The sequence below is a fragment of the Neomonachus schauinslandi genome, chromosome 14, assembly GCF_002201575.2.
Source record: "Neomonachus schauinslandi chromosome 14, ASM220157v2, whole genome shotgun sequence".
In the NCBI taxonomy this organism is placed as follows: Eukaryota; Metazoa; Chordata; class Mammalia; order Carnivora; family Phocidae; genus Neomonachus; species Neomonachus schauinslandi.
The window spans coordinates 12,927,481-12,947,625 of record NC_058416.1 but is presented as its reverse complement, the minus strand read 5'-3'; the positions used below and the strand labels follow the sequence as shown (position 1 = coordinate 12,947,625).

At 40.6% G+C, this 20,145-nt stretch overlaps 1 protein-coding gene across 1 annotated transcript; it reads left to right on the top strand.

The window, feature by feature from the left end:
* Positions 1-220: 220 nt before the first annotated feature.
* SERPINB13 (serpin family B member 13) lies at positions 221-11,598 on the top strand. The gene is made up of 8 exons (XM_021686151.2): positions 221-404; positions 1,619-1,800; positions 2,297-2,353; positions 5,527-5,655; positions 6,047-6,164; positions 7,579-7,721; positions 7,931-8,086; positions 9,912-11,598. Exons 1-8 carry the CDS (start codon positions 350-352, stop codon positions 10,314-10,316), a joined length of 1,245 nt encoding a protein of 414 aa, XP_021541826.1. The 5' UTR covers positions 221-349; the 3' UTR covers positions 10,317-11,598.
* Positions 11,599-20,145: the final 8,547 nt, after the last annotated feature.

Below are 20,145 nucleotides of genomic sequence, written 5' to 3'. Positions count from 1 at the left end.
CTTTTAGTCTTATTTTCCTGTCTGGTTGATTTTTATCTTTTTATGCTTGGGCCTCCAAAACCCTTTGTAAGGGATTTTGGAGAAGTTAGAATTTAAACTCTATTCCTCTATGTCTTAAGGTGCACCCTTTTTGAGTTCACAGAACAATTACTGACAACAAATGCATACCTTCATGGCCACGAGTGGAAGAAATAGGAAATCCGATCCTCAGTTTTGTCAAAAACCTTGCATGTTAATTTTTATTAGGGAAATAGTCATTGAGAAACCAAAGGTTGTTTCACTGGAGATGCAACGATAATGACTAGGGAGAGGCGCAGAGAGTGCTATAAATTAAAGATCTCAACAACTTATGTTACGCATGCTTCCTGCTTCTTTGCCCAGCCACCTCTGTCTCCAAAAACCAGGTAAGTTTTTTCTTCGGCTTCAACTTAAGAGACTTCTGTTTTTTAAGAACACTGATGTTTGCTGATTTGAAAGAAGTACTTTTGTTATGCATAGTTTTCCTTGGGCTGGTTTTATTTAATACAGAGCCTACACAGCCATATAGTGACAATGTATCATCATCTTGTTTGACAGTAAGTTAATTCATTCTATTTCTCAGTTAACTTGCAAGGAATCCCTGCAAGGCAACTTGGGGTTGAAATGGAAGTTTTAACAGCAGATGTAGAATGCCTTAGCAGGGATGGGCCCTTGATGGCCAAACCCCTTCAAAGTATTTAGGCTTGCAAAAAATTTTATTCTGCATTAATTAATCTCATTCTTATTTTAGGATTTTTCTGGAAGCCTTTATAAACTAGTTATAACATAGCTGCTGGGGAGGAAAATATAAAATGTGTCTTATTTGCTTATTTTGGTAAATATTAATTGCTCTTAAAATTATTTCTTTTTGTGTGAGATAACAAAAGTAACATGAACTCATGGTATGAGCCTGAAACAATATAGAAAAGTGTAGAAAAGAAAACACTCTCTCCCCTACTTAATAATCCATGGCAAAGAGATATATCTTTGCCCTTCAGGGAGAATTCAGCGCTGAGTCAAGTTTTCATGCAGTTAGGGATCGGGGTTTAAGAGAATTAATGTACCCGGCCACTCGCTGCACTAGATCTCGAATCAGTTGAGAAATAGAAAGTATCAGAGAAGGAGCAGCTGTTGGCTTTATTATTTTAAGGCTGGAACACTGCTTGGACCTGAGGTCAGCAGGGATTCCTAGGCCTTCCCCTGGCCTGATCATGGGCCAGTAGCTGGACAGCTAGACAGGAACAGGCAAGGACTGGGCCTGCCGGGGGAAGATTGGCACAGGACGAGGCAGCGGGCAGATACAGGCAGGCTCTGGCAGAGAACAAGAGAGAAGGAAACCATTTAGGCATTAACCCCACTGCCTGGGGAAATGAGAACAGAAACACCGTATGCTGTCAGATTGATTCACGTCTCCTGTCCAGAGAAGGCCAAGGAAAGGGGGAGAAGCAGACAGCAGTGAGTTTTCCCTGGGAGGGTGACAATCTCTATTTTCTGAATCAATGCAGGGAGAGAAAGAGAAGCAGGAAGGGCTCCTGTGACATAAAGGAATTCAAACAAGTGAAATGTTCTCGTTTGGTTTTGATTGTTGTTGTTGTTCTAGATCTTGCTGGAATCTTCATGGATTCACCCACTGCAGCATACACTCAGTTTGGGTTTAATCTCTTCCGAAAGCTGAATAAAATACATGATGGCAACATCTTCTTTTCCCCTGTGGGCATTTCAGCTGCCATTGGCATGCTCGTCCTGGAGGCCCGGGGAGCCACTGCGGTCCAGTTACAGAAGGTAAGGAGCCTCCTGTTGCTGTCCAGCATGGGCTCGTCTCTGGCGGCTGCCCTCCAGCATTACCCTGAAATGGGGCCGGGAAACAGAGAATGCATATGAAGACACAGAGCAACTTCAGATCTGTCAGGGAAGTCCTCCTCCTTCTCCAAATATCGCCATGCCATCTGCTTCTTGGTGCTTGAAATTCCTTTGAGTGGGGGCTGAATGGACTTGTCCAAAGTCATTAACTTCATAATTAAAGATAGAGCATGAAGAACAGAACCTACTGGAAGAAGTTGCATAATCCCCACTAGGCTATAAATGACACATCAAAGATCAGTACACGAATGGCTAAACCACTGTAGGTGAGATCAATGGGCAGTTGAGACCTTTGCATGATTTTGCAAAGGAGAGACATGTTACCTGTTTGCCACTGAGATTTCTTAAACATTTTACTGATTCTGTGTGAGGGTTTCTCTATTCTGACCACAACCATACTATTTTCTGTCCCTTCCAGATGCTTTTCTCTGAAAAAGATGCAGAGAGCTCAAGAATCAAGACCGAGGAAAAAATGGTGAGGAGACAGGTGTTGAAACCTTCAGGATGGCTGCTTTGTTGATGTGGGCTCCCTGGGAAAATGTGTAGGAGAGCTAATAGTTCATACTTATTTTAGGCAATTGCAATCACCGCAGCCAAGTAGGGTTGCTAGTATTATATAATAATAAACCCTTAATATTAAGAGGAGACTTTTCAAAAAAGATGTATTTATCTACTTTAGAGAGGGGGAGAGAGAGCACGAGCCAGGGGAGAGGGAGAGGGAGGGAAAGAACCTCCCAAGCGGGGCGTGATCTCAGGATTCTGAGATCATGACCCGAGCTGAAACTAAGGGTCAGACGCTCAACCGACTGAGCCACCCACACACCCTTAGGAGACTTTAACTTTAAAGCACATTACCACTCTGATGTAGGTGCCCATAGACTGAAAAGTCCCCGTGGCAGAGTGAATGGGTTTAGGAGTTAAACAGATTTGAGTTCAAATCCCGACTCAGTCATGTAACAGCCATGCTACTTTGGGCAAGTTATTTTCTTTGAGCCTCCATGAAGTGTCCAGTGGGGCATCTGGAACACACTGGTGACTCACCCAGTAATAATGGCGGTGGTAGTAGGCAATACTATTACTACGTTCCATTTTTATTTTAAGCCCCCTTGCTGATACTTCATTTTAAAAATATATTAGCACAAGACCACTGACTTCTTAGGGTCTCTTCCAGCTCTAGGGTTGTAGTATTCCTTACCTAAAGGACAATCTGCTCAAACATGGGGAAGTTCATAGGTCAGGGCTCTAGCATCTGGAGATGGTTAGAACTCTCAGGAGGGGCACATCTGCCTGACAGTAGTCATAGCTCACTCCCAGACGCTCATAAAATCATGGCTCCAGTCACCCAGCAGTATGAGCTGTTCATTTCACAATCCCACACGGTCAGGTTGTCTGGTTGGCTCAGTGGCGTATGTGGAGAGTCAGGCTTCCTCACGAAGTTTGTGCAACAGCGTTGGGTCAGACAGCTCCTCCACTGTCCACTCAGTCAAGGAGCACTGTTGCTTTCAGAGCCTTCTCCCTCCTAAGCATAGTAGCCTGTACAGAATCTTTGTGGGAATTAGAAAAAAGGACACCCCCTTGGACAGGTGCCCACTCCTGGCTTGGTGATGGGGATGAGGACTGAATTTCAGCTTTGTGCTGGGCACAACGTGTACGGCTCTGCATAGCAGCTCTGTCCATACCTCAGGACTTTTCTGTGAGTCACGGAGGTACAAAGAAGAATAGAATTACTGACTGAAAGGATATTAGGACTGGGGCCTGTCTTGGAGGCCGTCTACTCTGATCTCCTTTCTTTCTTTCTTTCTTTTTTTTTTTTTTAAAGATTTTATTTATTTATTTAACAGAGAGATAGAGAGCACAAGTAGGCAGAGAGGAAGGCAGAGGGAGAGGGAGAAGCAGGCTCTCCGCTGAGCAGGGAACCTGATGTGGGACTCGATCCCAGGACCCTGGGATCATGACCTGAGCCAAAGGCAGACGCTTAACCGACCGAGCCACCCAGGCGCCCCTAATCTCCTTGCTTAATCGATGAGAAAACAGATGAGTAGAATGAGCTGCCCAAAGACATGCCAGATGTACATTTGATTATCACATGAATTCAGGGTATTCTGAACCTTGCTTTTAAAAATTGAATTTCAAGATTTAGGTATGAGGGCTTGATGATTTCAAGAGTTGTTGAAGGAAAACTGCTTTACTACTCACAACACTTCTGACACCAAATGTCGGTTTTTCACCCTCATGTTAAACAATTGTGACATTAACTGCCTGGAGTCAGAGCAGACCCCAAACATTAAGGGCTGCATTCCACGAGACTTGCCCTACTTCAGATGCCAATTGCAAGGAAGTGAGTTCCCAGATCACCCACACTTCTGTCCGACTTGGCTACAAATCAGAGGATCCTATTACATCCTACTTAGGTTTGCTAATTTGCTATAATGGCCCACAGAACTCAGGGAAACACTAGTTTACTGTAAAGGATGCAAATCAACAGCCAGATGAAGAGATATATAGGGTGAGATCTCAAATTGTCCCAAGAGCAAGAGCTTCTGTCACTGTGGACTTTGGAGTGCACCACCCCCCTAGCACATGGATGTGTTCACCAACCCAGAAGCTCATTAAACACTGTAGTTCAGGAAATTTTATGAAAGCTTTATCATATAGGCATGATCAACTATTAGCTCTATCTCCGGCCCCTCTCCTTTCCCTGGAGGATGGGAGATGGGGCTGAAAATTCTAAGCTTCTAATTATGGTTTGGTCTTTTCCGGAGACCAGCCCTCACCTTGAAGCTGTTCAGGATCCCACCGATAGTTGTTTCATTAGAACAAAAGATGCTCCTATACCAGGAAATTACAACGGATTTAGGAGTTCTGTGTCAGGAACTGGGATCAAAGAGCAAATATTAAAACAAAAGATGCTCCTGGTACCCCTATCACTCAGCAAATCACAAGGCTTACGAGCTCTGTTAGGAATTGGAGAAAGAAACCAAATATACATTTTTTTTTTTATGTCACAGATGTAAAATATCTTGTTAATTTTTATATGTTATTTTTGTTGAAATAATTTATAATACTTAATATGTAGTTATGTATTATAGTTACATTGAAATGATGTTTTAGATAGATTTGGTTTGATAAAATATAATATTAAATTTCATTTCATCTGTTTCTTTTTACTTTTAAGAATGTAGTTACTAGAAAATTTAAGATTATATAAATGTGGTTCACATGCATTATATTTCTATGGGACATTACTGGTCTCTAGTACATATGTGGGAGGTAGGGCTTATGTATGTTTGACTTCATTAAATATTAACCAATTGCTTGCCAAAGGGATTATAGCAATATCTGTTCCACTTAGCAGTGTACATTGGCCCATTTCATACTGTTGTACAGAGAGAGTGGGACCTGACCCCACTGGCCTTGAAATCCCCAGTCATTGATGTTCATGCGCAGTTGACACTTGAATAACATGGGGTTGAACAGCACAGATCCACTTAGATAGGATTTTCTTTGGATAAATAGAACACAGTACTGTAAATGTATTTTCTCTTCCTTATGATTTTCCTAATAACATTTGCTTTTCTTAAGCTTACTTCATTGTAAGAATACAGCACATAATACATATATAACATATCTCTTGTTTTGATTTTGAAGATTGACAAGACAGAAGAGATACATCACCAATTCCAAGAGTTTTTGGATGAGATAGGCAAACCCACTAATGATTATGAACTAAAAATAGCCAACAGGCTATTTGGAGAAAAGACATACCTCTTCCTTCAAGTAAGTTTTGCTGAGTCCACCACATCTGTGAGTGGTATTAATGAATGGCCAATGGCCCTTTTAGGACGGTGGGTCCTGGAGGCATGCTGCCTAAGCTGACTCTCTGGCTCAGCCCACATCACTGGGTGTGTTCCCCTGCCTGTTCTCCAGACATCCAGACCCTTTGGGAGCTTCTTTTTAATTCTGGCAGTCTAATTCTGGGTTTTGCCTTAAGCCTATTGCACCTGCAAAAAATGGACATGGAAGTACTCAAAGTGATTTGCCCAGGTCCTAAAATTCCCTGCTAACAATATTAGTCATCTTAATGTAGAGACACATTTATTTAGAGATGTAGGAAATGGATAGATTGAATTTTCATCCTCTTTCTATTCCTTCTCTGTTTCTCCTAAAGAAATACTTAGATTATGTGGAAAAATATTACCATGCTTCTCTGGAACCTGTTGATTTTGTAAATGCAGCAGATGAAAGTCGAAAGAAGATTAATTCCTGGGTCGAAAGCCAAACAAATGGTAGAGTATGGATTGGTCATTTAACAGAAAACACTTCTTGAGTACCTGCTCTGAGAGAAGACCTGAGCTTGACACTGCATGTGGGACCAGGGTGCACAAGCTTTTGGGGGGTGCAGACTTGAGATAAATTTTTCAGGGTTAGAAGGGCAGCACTGGGCATGAGGAGTGGGAAAAGATTCTACAGTTGGTGGAATGGTCTCAGCAAATGGGAGAGAGCCAAGGGGCACCAGAGAGGGACCACAGGAAGCCAACTTCATGGAAAAACATAGTGGAGACGGACTTGCACATGACTGTGGTTCACGATATCTTTGGGGCTCCTGAAACTGGACTAATGTCTCTGTTGGGTTCACATCTTTTCCTTTATATCAGATCCTTCCTTTCTGAGTCTGGGTCCATAAGTGGAAATGTCACAGAGTGGTTCCTTTCTCTTTGTCAAGTGAGAAACATTCAGTCTCCTCCCATTAAGACCTGCTTTACTACCTACAGCTGGGGCTGCCCAGGCTTCAGCTCCACTTGAGCGTCATGCCGGGATGATTACAACTTTCAGCCCCATTCACAGCAGAGAACTTGACAGAGCCCTCACTTCATCCTCCCTCCTTATCCCCTAGTAGGAGGCAAATGCACAGGAAATACCAGACAGGACTATTAATATGGAAATACACTTTGGGGAGCAATAGCGGATACTTTAGTGTTAGAGTTTCAGAAATACATTTTTTTTTTAATTCCACTTATCAGGAAGACATTATTATTTCACAATGCATTTTTTGGTCTTCAAACTTAGTCCAAAAAATGAAATAAAATTTGGAAGAGCAGGAAAAAAGAGGGCCTATCAAAGGGCTGATTGAAGGCAGTATTCAGTGTGGGATAGGCTAAACCCAGAGACAAAAACATTAGCTCCTTTTCCAATAATATAAAAATCTCTAAGTTTTGGGTGGTAACGATATCAAATGGGTAAAAATAATAACAGCTAACACTTACTGAATGCTTCCTATGAGCCAGATAACATTACAAGTGTTTTACACATATTAAGTCATCTACTCCTTGCAATAACTCTATGAGGCAGGTTTTATTCCTGTTTTACAGATTTGGAAACTGAGGCACAGCGAGCTTAAATAACTTGCCCGAGGTTCCTCAACCCGTAAGAGGCAAAACTGGATGCTCACAGAGGCAATCTGATCTCAGAGCTTGAACTCTTAACCATCACTCCTCAATTTATCCAATGGGATAAACGGGCAATGGGCAAAGTGAGAACCTCCCTACGATTCTGCCAGCAAACCTTTTGTCGGCAAGGCCTTCAGGTGCTGACCTGGCTGAGTTTTTAATGATGAGTCAAGTCCATCTGCATCGTATCTGCCATGCATAGCACTTGTGGTTTTGAAGATAGGCCAATTTTGTTGTTGTTGTTTGTTTGCAGAAAAAATCAAGGACCTGTTTCCAGATGGTTCTCTAAACAGCTTCACCAAGCTGGTGCTGGTGAACATAGTTTATTTTAAAGGGCAATGGGACAGGGAGTTTAAGAAAGAAAATACCAAGGAGGAGGAATTTTGGCTGAATAAGGTATGGTCCTTAATTTATTTATGTGATGTGTTTACACATGGAATGTAACATCTAAAGTCATATTTGAGCAAATGTCCATGGTAGATAGCAAAGTTGACTCTGAAGCTCTGATCTTTAGCATTGTTTTGTGTTGAGCTAATTACCTTGGTGAGCTAACTTGGTTGTCTTATGCCTCTTTTGACATGGCATGCCCTGGTGCTTTGTTGCAGAGTACAAGCAAATCTGTGCCAATGATGACCGAGTGCCATTCCTTTAGCTTCACTTTCCTGGAGGACTTGCAAGCCCAGCTCCTGGGGATTCCATATAAGAACAACGACCTAAGCATGTTTGTGTTGCTGCCCAATGACATAGATGGTCTGGAGAAGGTAAAACCTTGCATCTCCCCCAATCTTGCTTTCATTTCCTGAGGCTCTGCATCCCAAAGCTTGTTTCTGGGTAAGCCTGGAAACAGGGCTTCTGTTAGGGAGCTGGTGTCTGGCAGTGCCAAGCAGAAAATATTTCTCATTCTGTGCAGCAACTATAGATGGATGTCTAAAGAGGAACATTAGATGATATCAGGTTTATTGAAAACAACCAATAACTAAAATATTTGGGGATGAGCTAAAATGAACATTTAAGGTCATATGGGAGTTCTAAAGATCAGCTGCCATTCTGAGAAATGGTATGATCTCTATGGTTGATCTCTATTTCTTTTTCCCAGAAAATTGCATTTGCACATACAGCAAATTTTGCATCCTGTTCAGCAGGCTATTAGACCTCCTGAATTTCTTTCTTGGGCCTTTAATTTCTTTTTAAAGATTTTATTTTTTTTGGAGCAGTTTTAGGTTTACAGCAAAATCGAGAGAAAGGTACAGAGATTTCCCATGTATCCCCCGGCCCTACACATACACAGCTTCCCTCATAATCAACATCACTTAACAGAATGGTAATTTTTTTTTTTTAAAGCAAGGATGAACCCACATCGACACATAATAATCATCCCAAATCCATAAGACCTTTAATCTTGAACCCCTTGACTTAGTCCCTTTGATTTAAACTTAGACTAAGATATCTCCTAGAATGGATCCAGTACATGGAAGTACTCAGTAAATGATAGATATTATATTATTGTAGTACTAGATTGCGTTCTGCTGCTGTGAAACATCTCTAGTAGCATTATACGCTGGAAAACTTTGGGACGGCAAAATGGCGATATGTATGAAAGCTTTAAGAATATTCATACTCTGACCCCCAAATCCCAGTTGTGGGAATTGCCTTAGAGAAATAATTCAAAAGAAAAAAATTGCCTTTCTGAGTGAAATCAGTAATTTCTGCATTAAATACACTAGGATACATAGTTTGAAATTCATCATCATCATCATAATTGTTATTTTGGGATCCACAGTATCTATCAGCATCTATCATGCTGGATACATACGAGATGACTGTAAAGTGAATGGATGAATATTTGGCAAAATTTATCAGCTCGATGGACTTATTATCTATCAGTTTGAAGATATTCAGGAGAGATACAGATTTGTGAAAAAGTTTACATTAAAACAAGTAACATGGACATTCACTGTGATTGCAACTATGTAAATATATATATTATATAATATAAATTATATTAATTATAGCATTTTAATTATATATAATTCATATAAATATACAACTTAATATATATAAATTATATATCATATATTCATAAAAGACTACAGGGGAATAGTAAAAAATGATATGTATTAGATGGATAGAATAAGAACTTATTTCTCATCTTTAAAGATTCATTTAATACTATTGAGTTTTCACATATACACAGATAATTAAAGAAGTATAAGACAAGTGCCTGCTATATAAAGACAAGAGTCTAGTGAAATAAAATTTCTACTTTTATTCATTATTAAAATAAATAATTTCTTTTTTTTAAAGATTTTATTTATTTATTTGAGAGAGAGAGAATGAGAGACAGAGAGCATTAGAGGGAGGAGGGTCAGAGGGAGAAGCAGACTCCCTGTCGAGCAGAGAGCCGGATGCGGGACTCGATCCCGGGACTCCAGGATCATGACCTGAGCCGAAGGCAGTCGCTTAACCAACTGAGCCACCCAGGCGCCCCATAAAATAAATAATTTCTAATTGATACAAATCAGTGTTACAGTGTTTCAGCTTTGTATTGATAACCATACCACCTTCCCCTCCTTTTTTTCTTAATAGGTTATAGATCAAATAACTCCAGAAAAACTAATAGAGTGGACGAGCCCAGGGCATATGGAAGAAAGGAACGTGACCTTGCACTTGCCCTGGTTTGAAGTGGAGGATGGTTACGATCTGGAGGCTGTCTTGGCAGCCATGGGGATGCGAGAAGCCTTCAGCGTGTGCAGAGCTGACTATCCCGGGATGTCCTCACCCTCCAGGCTGCACGCACACAAGTTCCTACACAGGTCCTTCATGGTGGTAACCGAGGAAGGCACTGAGTCTTCGGCAGCCACCAGTGTGGGCTTCGCCCTCACCTCAGCCCCGGGTTGTGAACATTTTCATTGCAATCACCCTTTCCTGTTCTTCATCAAGCACCAGGAGTCCAACAGCATCCTCTTCTTTGGTAGATTTTCTTCTCCTTAGGATAGTCATTGCAGAAAACCAGTGTTGGAGTATTATTAAGACTATGGAAATAGCGCAGTCTTTAAAAAAAAAATTGTTTTACTTGCTTGCATTCCAATCTTACCATCAGAATCAATGATTTAATGACTGTAATAGGGTGTGTTATGTTTATAATTCTCCTTCAAAGTGAAATGTCCTTTTGTTTGTGCCACATATAAAGTGAGTTACCAAGGCTCATTAGTAATCTCCTGTTGATTTCTTCTGAAAGTAAATCAACCTCTTGTAGTTTTGTGCACTGATGGCAAGAAACAGACTCTTCAGTGAAGACTATGGATTAGTGTTTCTGGGAGTTGCTCTAGTTCTAATAGCATGACATAATACACAAATAAAATAAAACAATAATTTACTCAATTGACATGTTATTTTTTTTCTTTCTCAGAAGAGAGTGTGGCCAACTGCATAGAATTTAGATGCACATTAGCAAAACATAAATTAAAGCTTAAAGTCAAAACAAAATAAAACAGGTATCAGACAAAGAGGATTCCCATATTTTCACCCTCTCTTCTAATGGAATGTCTTATCTGTTGTCAGTTGTGTAAGCATTTTGAAATTGTGAAACAAATGTGATTTTGAGAAGCTAAATATTGTAGCTGATCACTATTTGTACCCTGTCACTTTTTAAAGTGACAGTAAATATCTGGAATGACTTTTAGAAGAGTGTTTTCTTTCTTTTTTGCCCGTTTACATATTTCTGGTTATTTTGCAAGTGAGCTGTGGGCACTACAAAAGAGTATTTTCTTGAAGATGCTGTTTGAGAGGCTCTCAATCTATTGCCAATGCTCTTTATTATGGGCCTATCTACTTTTATTTTTTCAGTTTTTAACAAGATCCCATTGCTGACATTTTTTTAACAGCTCCTTTGAGCTATAATTTACCTACCATAAAATTGACACATTGTAGGTTTACAATTCAATGATTTTTGTTAAACTTCTACAGTTGGGCATCTATCACCACAATCCAGTTTTGGAACACTTCCATCATCCTAAAAAGTTTTCCTTATGCCTGTTCCCACCCCCAGTCCCAGGCAACTATTGATTTGTTTTCTGTCTTTATAAACTTTTCTTTGACATTTCATATAAATGGAATAATAAAATATGTAGTTTTTTGCATCTGGCTTCTTTCACTTGGCATAATGTTGTCAAGCTTCATCCAAGTTATAGCATGAATCAATACTTCATTCTTTTTATGGCTGAGTAATATTCTATTTCATGGATATTTCAGATTTTGTTTATTCATTCATCAACTGATGAACATTTATATTGTTTCTACTTTTTGGCTTTTATGAATAATGCTGCTATGAACATTTTGTATACAAGTTTTGTGTGGACATATATTTTCATTTCTCTTGGTATATACCAATGAATGGGATTGCTGGCTCATATGGTGTCTTTGTGTTTGTCATTTTGAGGAACAGCCAAATTGTTTCCCAGAGTAGCTGCAACCATTTTACAATCCCATAGCAATGTATAAGGGTACCAATTTCTACTCATCCTTGCCAATACTTGGTATAGCCTGTTTTTAAAATTTCAGCTGTCCTATGGTTGCAAAATAATATCTCGTAGTTTACTGGTGTCTTTTGAAGTGCAAGTAGGGTCTAACATATCAATATTATCTTTGAAGGATAATGCTTTTGGTGTGTTTGAGAACTCTTTCCCTAATCCAAGTTTACAAAGATTTCCACCTGTTTTCTTCTAGAAGTTTCACAGTTTTAACCCTTCCATTTAAATCCATGGTTCATTTGTGTGTGTGTGTGTGGGGGGGGCAAGGTTAAGGGTCTAAGTTATGATTTTTTTGACTACGGGTATATAATTATCACAGTATCGTTTATTAAAAAGACAACCCTTTCTGCACTGAATTGTCTTGGTACCTTTATAAAAATTAATTAACCATAAATATAAGGTTTTATGTCTGGGGTCTCAATTTTGTTCTATTGAACTACATGCCTACTGAAAATGACAATACCACAATGTCTTGATTGCTGTAATTTTGTAATATGTTTTGAAATCAGGGAGTAAGTACTTTGTTCTCTTCAGAATTGTTTTGGTTATACTAGGTCTTCTGCATTTTCATATAAAATTTAGAATCAGCTTGTCAATTTATTTAAAAAGCTATTGGGATTTTGATAGGAATGGCATTAAACTTATGGACCAATTTGCTCAATATTGAGTTTTCCAATCCATGAACATCAAATGTCTCTCCATTTATTTAGTAATTTCCTTTCTTTCAGCAATATTTGATAGATTCAAGTGTACCCATCTTTTTTTCACGGAATTTAGACAATTCTTGATGCTATTGTGAATGGAATTATTTTCTTAATTTTTGTATCAAATTATGTTGTATACCTTAAGTATATACAATTTTTATTAAAAATAAAATAAAGAATAAAAAGAAGCATGAATATAAGATGTTTAAAGGAATTTAAAAGGGGGTGGAGTGTTAATAGGCATTTTGTTGAGTGATACTTTTCTAATGCAGAAGGACTGTATCAGTTGAAGAATGAGAAATCCATATTCACGAAATCTCTGAGCATTTGGGATCAGATACCTTCCTAAGGCTTAGTATTAGAAGGCTAAACCAGCTCTGCTCCTTCCAATCACCACCTGATGGCCACTAAATAAACTGAAGTATACTTAAAAAGCCAAGGCAGAAAGAGAGGTGATTTATCCAAGTTATGAATAATAAAGCTTTAGGAAGAAATACAGTGGCTCAAAATGCAAGTAGGGGTGTGCTGATAGGGAAACAGATATGACAGAGGTATCACTAACCATAGTTGTGGTTCAGGGTCTCGATGGGTGCTTGCCCACCAGCTACAGTTATGGGGCCTCTTCACTCCACACATCCTTGACCAAATGTTCAGGATCTCTTTTTTTGGTTTTATAAGTGTCTTCAATGGAGTTGGGCATGTCTACAAGTAGACGACCTTGGGGAGAAAAAAAAAGACAAGTGACACAGTTGAGCAACATCCTATTTGGCAAACAGCTGAGGAGCTGCTGGTTAAGCCCTCTCTGGTGTCAATCTGGGCAACGTTGCTAACCATTAGCACCAAGTAACCACAGTACTAAAGGCCCTTGAAAGGTAACATGGTCCAGGCTTAGCCAATCATTATAACTCATCTTTTAGCTACAGTAATCTGTGTTAGGGGTGGGAAGGTGGCCTGGGACTTCATATAAAGATGGGGGTAGAGAAGCTTTCTTGGGGGTGACTAGCTGGAATAGGATAATCTAGGTATTAGCCCAAGTCTAATGCTAGTCTTCTCATGATGTAGGAAGCTCTCCTTTATATAGTAGGAGAGGATGAGATCAATACGGAGAACAAGTGATGTGAAAAATAGAGATATCGATCATCTATTTACCTACCTACCTATCATGTATCTATGGAGAGATAACTTGATCCACTTTTTTCCCCACAGTTCCACCAAAAAAGGAAAAAAAAAAAGCTGAGTTTTGTTTACTGGGTACCTGAAGAATCCTGAGGAATCTATGATTTGGGACCAATGTTTTGGGAGATGCCTGAAGTCCTAGTTGTTTTGAGGAGTTGATTAAAAATATTTTCATCTGCTGCAGATAGTGGGCATGCCAATGGCACAGCTGACATATTTTAAGAGAATAGAAGTCTTGGCTGATATTCTTGCCTAGATAGAAAACCATCTATTATTACAGGGAAAATAAGAAGAGAAAAATCTCAGTTAAATCTTAAAAAAATTTCCACTTAAGAATTTTTTCAAGTGAATCCTTTGCTTCTTGTTCTCAGAATGAATTGGATAATTCACATCTACTTCAAAATAGGCAAGCTGGTAAGATTTCATTGGAAATATAATTGCAATTGATCAAATTCTAGGTATAAGAATGTGTTTACAGATAAACACAAACTCATCAGAATGAGCTCTGGGCTCTGTGCACAGGCAAAAAGACACCTAAGATGACTAGAGTTTCAAATATTCTCTTATGCAAAGGCAGCTCAGGACTACATCCTTTTGGCTTCCATGGAGATGGATCACATTTGCAGAAGTATTTGGGTCAAATGTAAATTAATGCCTATGTTACCTTCTTTGGAAGCTATTTCCGAGGGAAGAGCAGGGGCTGAAAGAGCGGGTTGATGTTGTAGATGCATGGACTATGAGAGATCAAATGGGAAGATGCTTCTTTTTTTTCCCTTAAAGATTTATTTATTTATTTTAGAGAGAGAGTGCGAGTCAGGGAGGGGCATAGGGATGAGAGAGAGAAACATTAGCAGACTCCGTGCTCAGTGTGGAGCCCTACATGGGACTTGATCTCACGACCCGAGATCATGACCCGAGATCACCACCTAACCAGATCCAAAACCAAGAGTCGGATGCTTAACCGACTGCGCCACCCAGGTGCCCCAGGAAAATGTTTCTGAATGAGGACTCAGGAGACAGATTAACTGAATTTGATTCCCAGCTCCACCACTTATTAACTGTGTGATTTTGAACAAGTCACGTAGCCTTCTCTACTGCAATTTCCTCATCTGTAAAATCGGGAGATTACTCAGTAAAATAACGCCCTATCTGGTTGTTTCAGAGATTAAATGAGATTGTTTATACCAAGTACCTCCTTTTCTTCTTTCTCTTCCTCTTCCTCCTTCTCCTGCTTCCTTGATTGTTACTGTTCCTCATTGCTCCTCAATCCTATACATTGTTATTGTTTATAGTAGCTGAATATGGAAATTCTATCAGTTTGTGTCCCAGCAGGCAAGAAATGACACATTTCATTTAAGTAGGATTTTTGAGGATACTATTTTTATACTATTTTTTTTACTAGCTTTTTATTTGGAATAATTTTAGATTTAAAAAAGTTGCAAAGATGATACAGTGAGTTTCCATATAACCCTCATCCAGTCTCCCCTAATGTTATCATCTGACATTACTGTGTCAAATCTAAGAAATCAGCATTGGTACATCACTGTGGTAGACAGCATGCTATGATTCTACCTAGTATACACATACTGTCTCCTAGTTATTCAATCAAATACTAATCTAGGTGGTGCTATGAAGGGATTTTGCAGAAGCAATTGAGAATCAAAATAATAATAATAATAATAATAATAATAATAATAATAATAAAAGAATCCATACCAGTTGACTTCAGGAAAGGGAAATTATCAGGGTAGGCCTGATCTAATCACATGAACCCTTAAAATCTTGGTCTAGAGCTCAGAGACAGGGAAGTCAGAGGCAAAGTCTGAGGGATTTGACAGGAACAAAATTCCCTTGCTAACTCTGAACATGGAGGGTGCTGTGTGGCAAGACCCTGAGAGCCTTTAGGACCTTAGAGTGTTCCCTAGCTCCCAGCCAGCAAGTAAATGGGAAATTCAGTCCTACAAGTGCAACAGATAAATTTGGCCAACAACCCAAGTGAAGTGTATTCTTCCTCAGAGCCTCTAGAAAGGAGCACAGCCTGGCTGATACCCTGATTTCAGCTCTGTAAGTCCCTGAGTGCAGGATTTAGTCCCACTGTGCCAGGACTTCTGATCCATAGAACTGTGAAGGGATATATTTTTGGAATTGATTATGAAGTAACAGAAAATTAATATAATTACTATTAGCTAAACTCCAGGATTTACCTGGATTTTACCAATAATTTTTTCACTAAAGTCCATTAGCTGTTCCAGAATTCAGCACAGGATATAACAATGCATTTATTTGTCAATCTCCTTAGTCTCCTCTGATCTGTGACAGTTTCTCATCCTTTCCTTGTTTTTCATGACCTTGGCAGTTTTGAGGGGTACTGGTTGGGTATTTTGTATTTGGGGCTTGACTGACTTATTTTCTCATGGTTAGACTGGGGTTCTAGGATTTTTGAAAGAATATCACAAAGGTGAAGTGCCTTCTCTTCACATCATATGAGGGGGAACCTGACCATGTACATGACATCACTGGGAATGTTAACCTTAATCACCTGGTTAAGGTAGGGTTTGTCAGGTTTCTACACTATAAAGTTGTTATTTTTCCCATTTCATACTCTATACTCTTTGAAAGGTAAGTCACTAAGTTCTACTTATCCTACTGGAGGTGGGGGGTGGGATTAAGCTTCACCTTCTGGAGGGGAGAGTATCTACATATGTTACTTATGATTTTTCTGTAAGGAAGATTCAGAAGAGACTTAACAAAATTAATAGTTAATTGACTTTACTGAGATGTAATTTACATAAAATAAAATTCACCTATTTCAAGCATAGAACATGAGCTTTTGTAAATGTATATACCCCTGACAACACCACAACCAAGATGCAGAATATTTTCATCATCCCCCAGCCCAGGCAGCTGCTGATCTGCCTTTAATCACTTCAGGGTAGATTTGCCATTTCTAGAGTTTCATTCAAATGGATTCATATAGTATGTCCTCTTTTGTGCCTAGCTTCTTTGGCTCAGCACTGTGTTTTTTTTTTTTTTTTTTAATTAACATATAATGTATTATTTGTTTCAGGGGTACAGGTCTGTGATTCATCGGTCTTACACAATTCACAGCACTCGCCATAGTACATACCCTGCCCAGTGTTCATCACCCAGCCACCCATCCCTCCCACCCCTTTCCACTCCAGCAACCCTCTGTTTCCTGAGATTAAGAGTTTCTTATGGTTTGTCTTCCTCTCTGGTTTCATCTTGTTTCATTCCCCACCCCCCTTCCCCTATGATCCTCTGCCTTGTTTCTCAAATTCCACATATCAGTGAGATTGTATGATAATTATCTTTCTCTGATGGACTTATTTCACTTAGCATAATACCTTCTAATTCCATCCACGTCGTTGCTAATGGCAAGATTTCTTTTTCTTTTTCTTCTTTTTTTCTTTTGATGTCAACACTGTGTTTTTGAGATTGATCACTGTTGCTGAGATATTGGTAGTTTGTTATGTTTTATTGACAAACAGTATTCCATTGTATGGATAAACCACATTTTGTTTATCCATTTACCCATTGATGAGCTTTTGTGTTGCTTCCAGTGTTTGGCCACTATGCATAATGCTACTATGCACGTTTGTGTGTGTAAATCTTTATGGAGACATATGTTTTCATTTAGACATCTAGGAGTGAAATTGCTGGGCCATATGGTAAGTATATATTTAAGTTTCTAAGAAACTGCCAAAATGTTCTCCATGTTTCACTCCCACCAGCAATGTATGAGCATTTCATTTGCTCTGCATCCTCACCAGTGGTTGGTGTGGCCAGTCTTCTTCATCACAGACATTCCAGTGGGTGTGTAGGTATTATCTCATTGTGGTTTTAATTTATGTATTTCCCTTATAATGATGTCAGGCACGTTTTCGTGTACATATTGGCCATGTGGATCTCTTCGCTTGCAAAGTTTCTGTCCAAATCTTTTGCTCATTTTTATTTTATTGTTTTACAATTATGGACTTCACAAAATTGCTTTTAATATATTCTGAATAAAAGTTCCATGTCAAATATATGGATTGCTTTTCTTTCTTTCCTGCCCCGCCCCCCGCCCCCCAGCATCCAGTTTATTCTGGCTCGGGGAGATGGTCCTGAGAGTGGTGGGTGCCATCCTGTGTTAGAGGAGGGGGAACCTGAGGGTCAGTTAAGGCCATGGCGGGATAAGAGGGCTAGGACACGAAGCCCCTGGCACGCGGTGAGGCCCGGCAGAGGCCCGGAGGTAGCTGTGATAGGCTGCGGCAGGTGCCTCTGCTACCCAGAGCGGAACCACGGGTCTGGGACTGGGCCATGGCTCCAGGGCTATAGACCCAAGCCACACGGGCACCTCATCAGATGACCAACAGGATGGTCACGTCCAAACGGTCCCCGCCCAGGCCCACGTGGGGATCACTGCCCTTGTAGAACGCCTCGAGCCCGTCATCCTTCACAGTGCACAGGCGCGGTCCCACGCCTCCAGGGCTTCATACCCTGCATCCGGGTCCTGAGCACCCAGGGTATGTTCACGCGAGAGCTGGGAGCACGGCGAGAGCCGCGGGTCGGGGCCTCGTGGAGTTGACACTTACGTACCAGCTGCGCTGGGAGGTCCTGGCTTGTCTTCTTCAGCCCTTGTTTCCACACAATCTCCATGACCCCCGTGAAAGAATCCTCTGCATTTGGGCTTGGGGGACATCTGGTCGTGAGTGAACGTCACCGTGATCATGTCCAGGAGGCACAGGACCATCTCAGCCTCGGCCCCTGAGCAGCTGGCGCGTGCTGTTGCCAGGGCGCCGGCCTGTGGTTGCTGAGGGATGGAGCATCCGGACCCGACCCGATGGCCGCCTTGAGGATGGAGGCCTGGGGCCAGAACCGTTGGCACCTGCAGTCCCGGAAGCCCAGGTACACCGCTGCAGGCGCTCGGCTCGCGTAGCTGCAGCTGCCTCTGCACGTGCTCAGGGTGGGGAAGGTGATGCAGGATGCGATGCCGCCTCCAGGCCGCCTTTGGGGGCCTGGCTGCCCTGCCCGCCCCCCTCTTGTTTTGGCCCGGTCCGCACGCCCGCCCCATCCCAGCTGTCCTGGCCAGGCGCAGAGGGGCGGTGCGAGGTGAGAGACTAGCGCCCCCACAAGGGGATGGGTTACATTTTGATGCAGTCCAGTTCATTACTTTTTGTTTTATGGCTTCTGGGTGTTCCACCTTCGGTCTTATTTAAGAAATCTTTGCCTATTTCAAATTTGCTAAGACCGTCTTCTTTTTTTTCTAGAACTTTTTTGGTATTAGCTTTTACATTTAGACGTGATTTATTTTGAGTAAGTCTTTGTTAAGTAAGGGTTAGGGCACATTTTTTTTTTTTAATGTGGACATTCAGTTGTTCCAGCATCATTTCTTGGAAAGGCTAGCCTTATTGCTCAAATAATGAGGCTTTCTGAGGAGAGGATGGCATGGTCCCAGGCTTCAGTGCCAGGAGGGCTTTTTATTGTGGTTAGGAGTTGGCCCCCGGTGAGAGTTCCTGCACATCAGGCTTGCTTTGTTTGCACTTCCTGCAGGTGCCAAGGGAGGGAGCTCAAGGGCTTTCTTACCAGCTAGCCCCGATGTGGGTCAGAGGGAAAGAGCCCTGGGCCTCCAATGCTGTCAGCAGTCAAATATCAGAAGTGGAGTTGGACTCTTTATTACATTGGGTCTTGCTTTTTCATACAGTCTGAAAATTTCTGTCCTTTAAATAGAGTATTTAGATAATTAGTGTTTGCTATAACTATCGTTGCGTTTGGGTTTAAATCTACCATAGTGCCATTTGTTTTCTGCTTGTCTTATTTGTTGTTCCCCTTTACTTCTTTTCTGATTGAGAATATTTAGTATTACATTTTATCTTCAATATTGACTTACTAATGGTTGCTTTAGAGTCTATACTATGCATATTTCAGCGTTCCCTGACTATCTTTAGGAAATACTATATACTTAATTGTTAATGTGACAACTTTAAGAGAGTGTACTTCCATTTTATCATCTCATCGTTTTTGCTATTGTAGTGACAGATTTTATTTCTCTGTCTCTTATAATTTAAAATCATTTTTTAAAAAAGATTTATTTCAGAGAGAGAGAGAGAGTGCACATAAGCAGGAGGGGCAGAGGGAGAGGGAGAGAGCGAATCTCAAGTAGATTCCGAGTTGAGCACGGAGTCAGTGGCAGGACTCAATCTCACGACCTTGAGATCAGGACCTGAGCTGAAACCAAGAGTCAGAAGCTTGACCAACTGCACCACCTAGGTGCCCCTATTTTTCTGTTTCTTATAAACCTGGCAATAGATTGCTGTTGTTTTTTGCTTTAAGCAGTCAATTATCTTTTAAAAAATGAGTAAAAATGTCTTTTATATTTAGATATAGTTTACCATTTTGGTCACTCTTCAA

Coding starts and splice junctions, on each gene's coding strand:
- SERPINB13 (XM_021686151.2), top strand. CDS start 350: ATGTTACGCATGCTTCCTGCTTCTTTGCCCAGCCACCTCTGTCTCCAA. Junction 2,354..5,526: donor TCAAGACCGAGGAAAAAATG/GTGAGGAGACAG, acceptor TTGATTTTGAAG/ATTGACAAGACAGAAGAGAT. Junction 7,722..7,930: donor AGGAATTTTGGCTGAATAAG/GTATGGTCCTTA, acceptor GCTTTGTTGCAG/AGTACAAGCAAATCTGTGCC.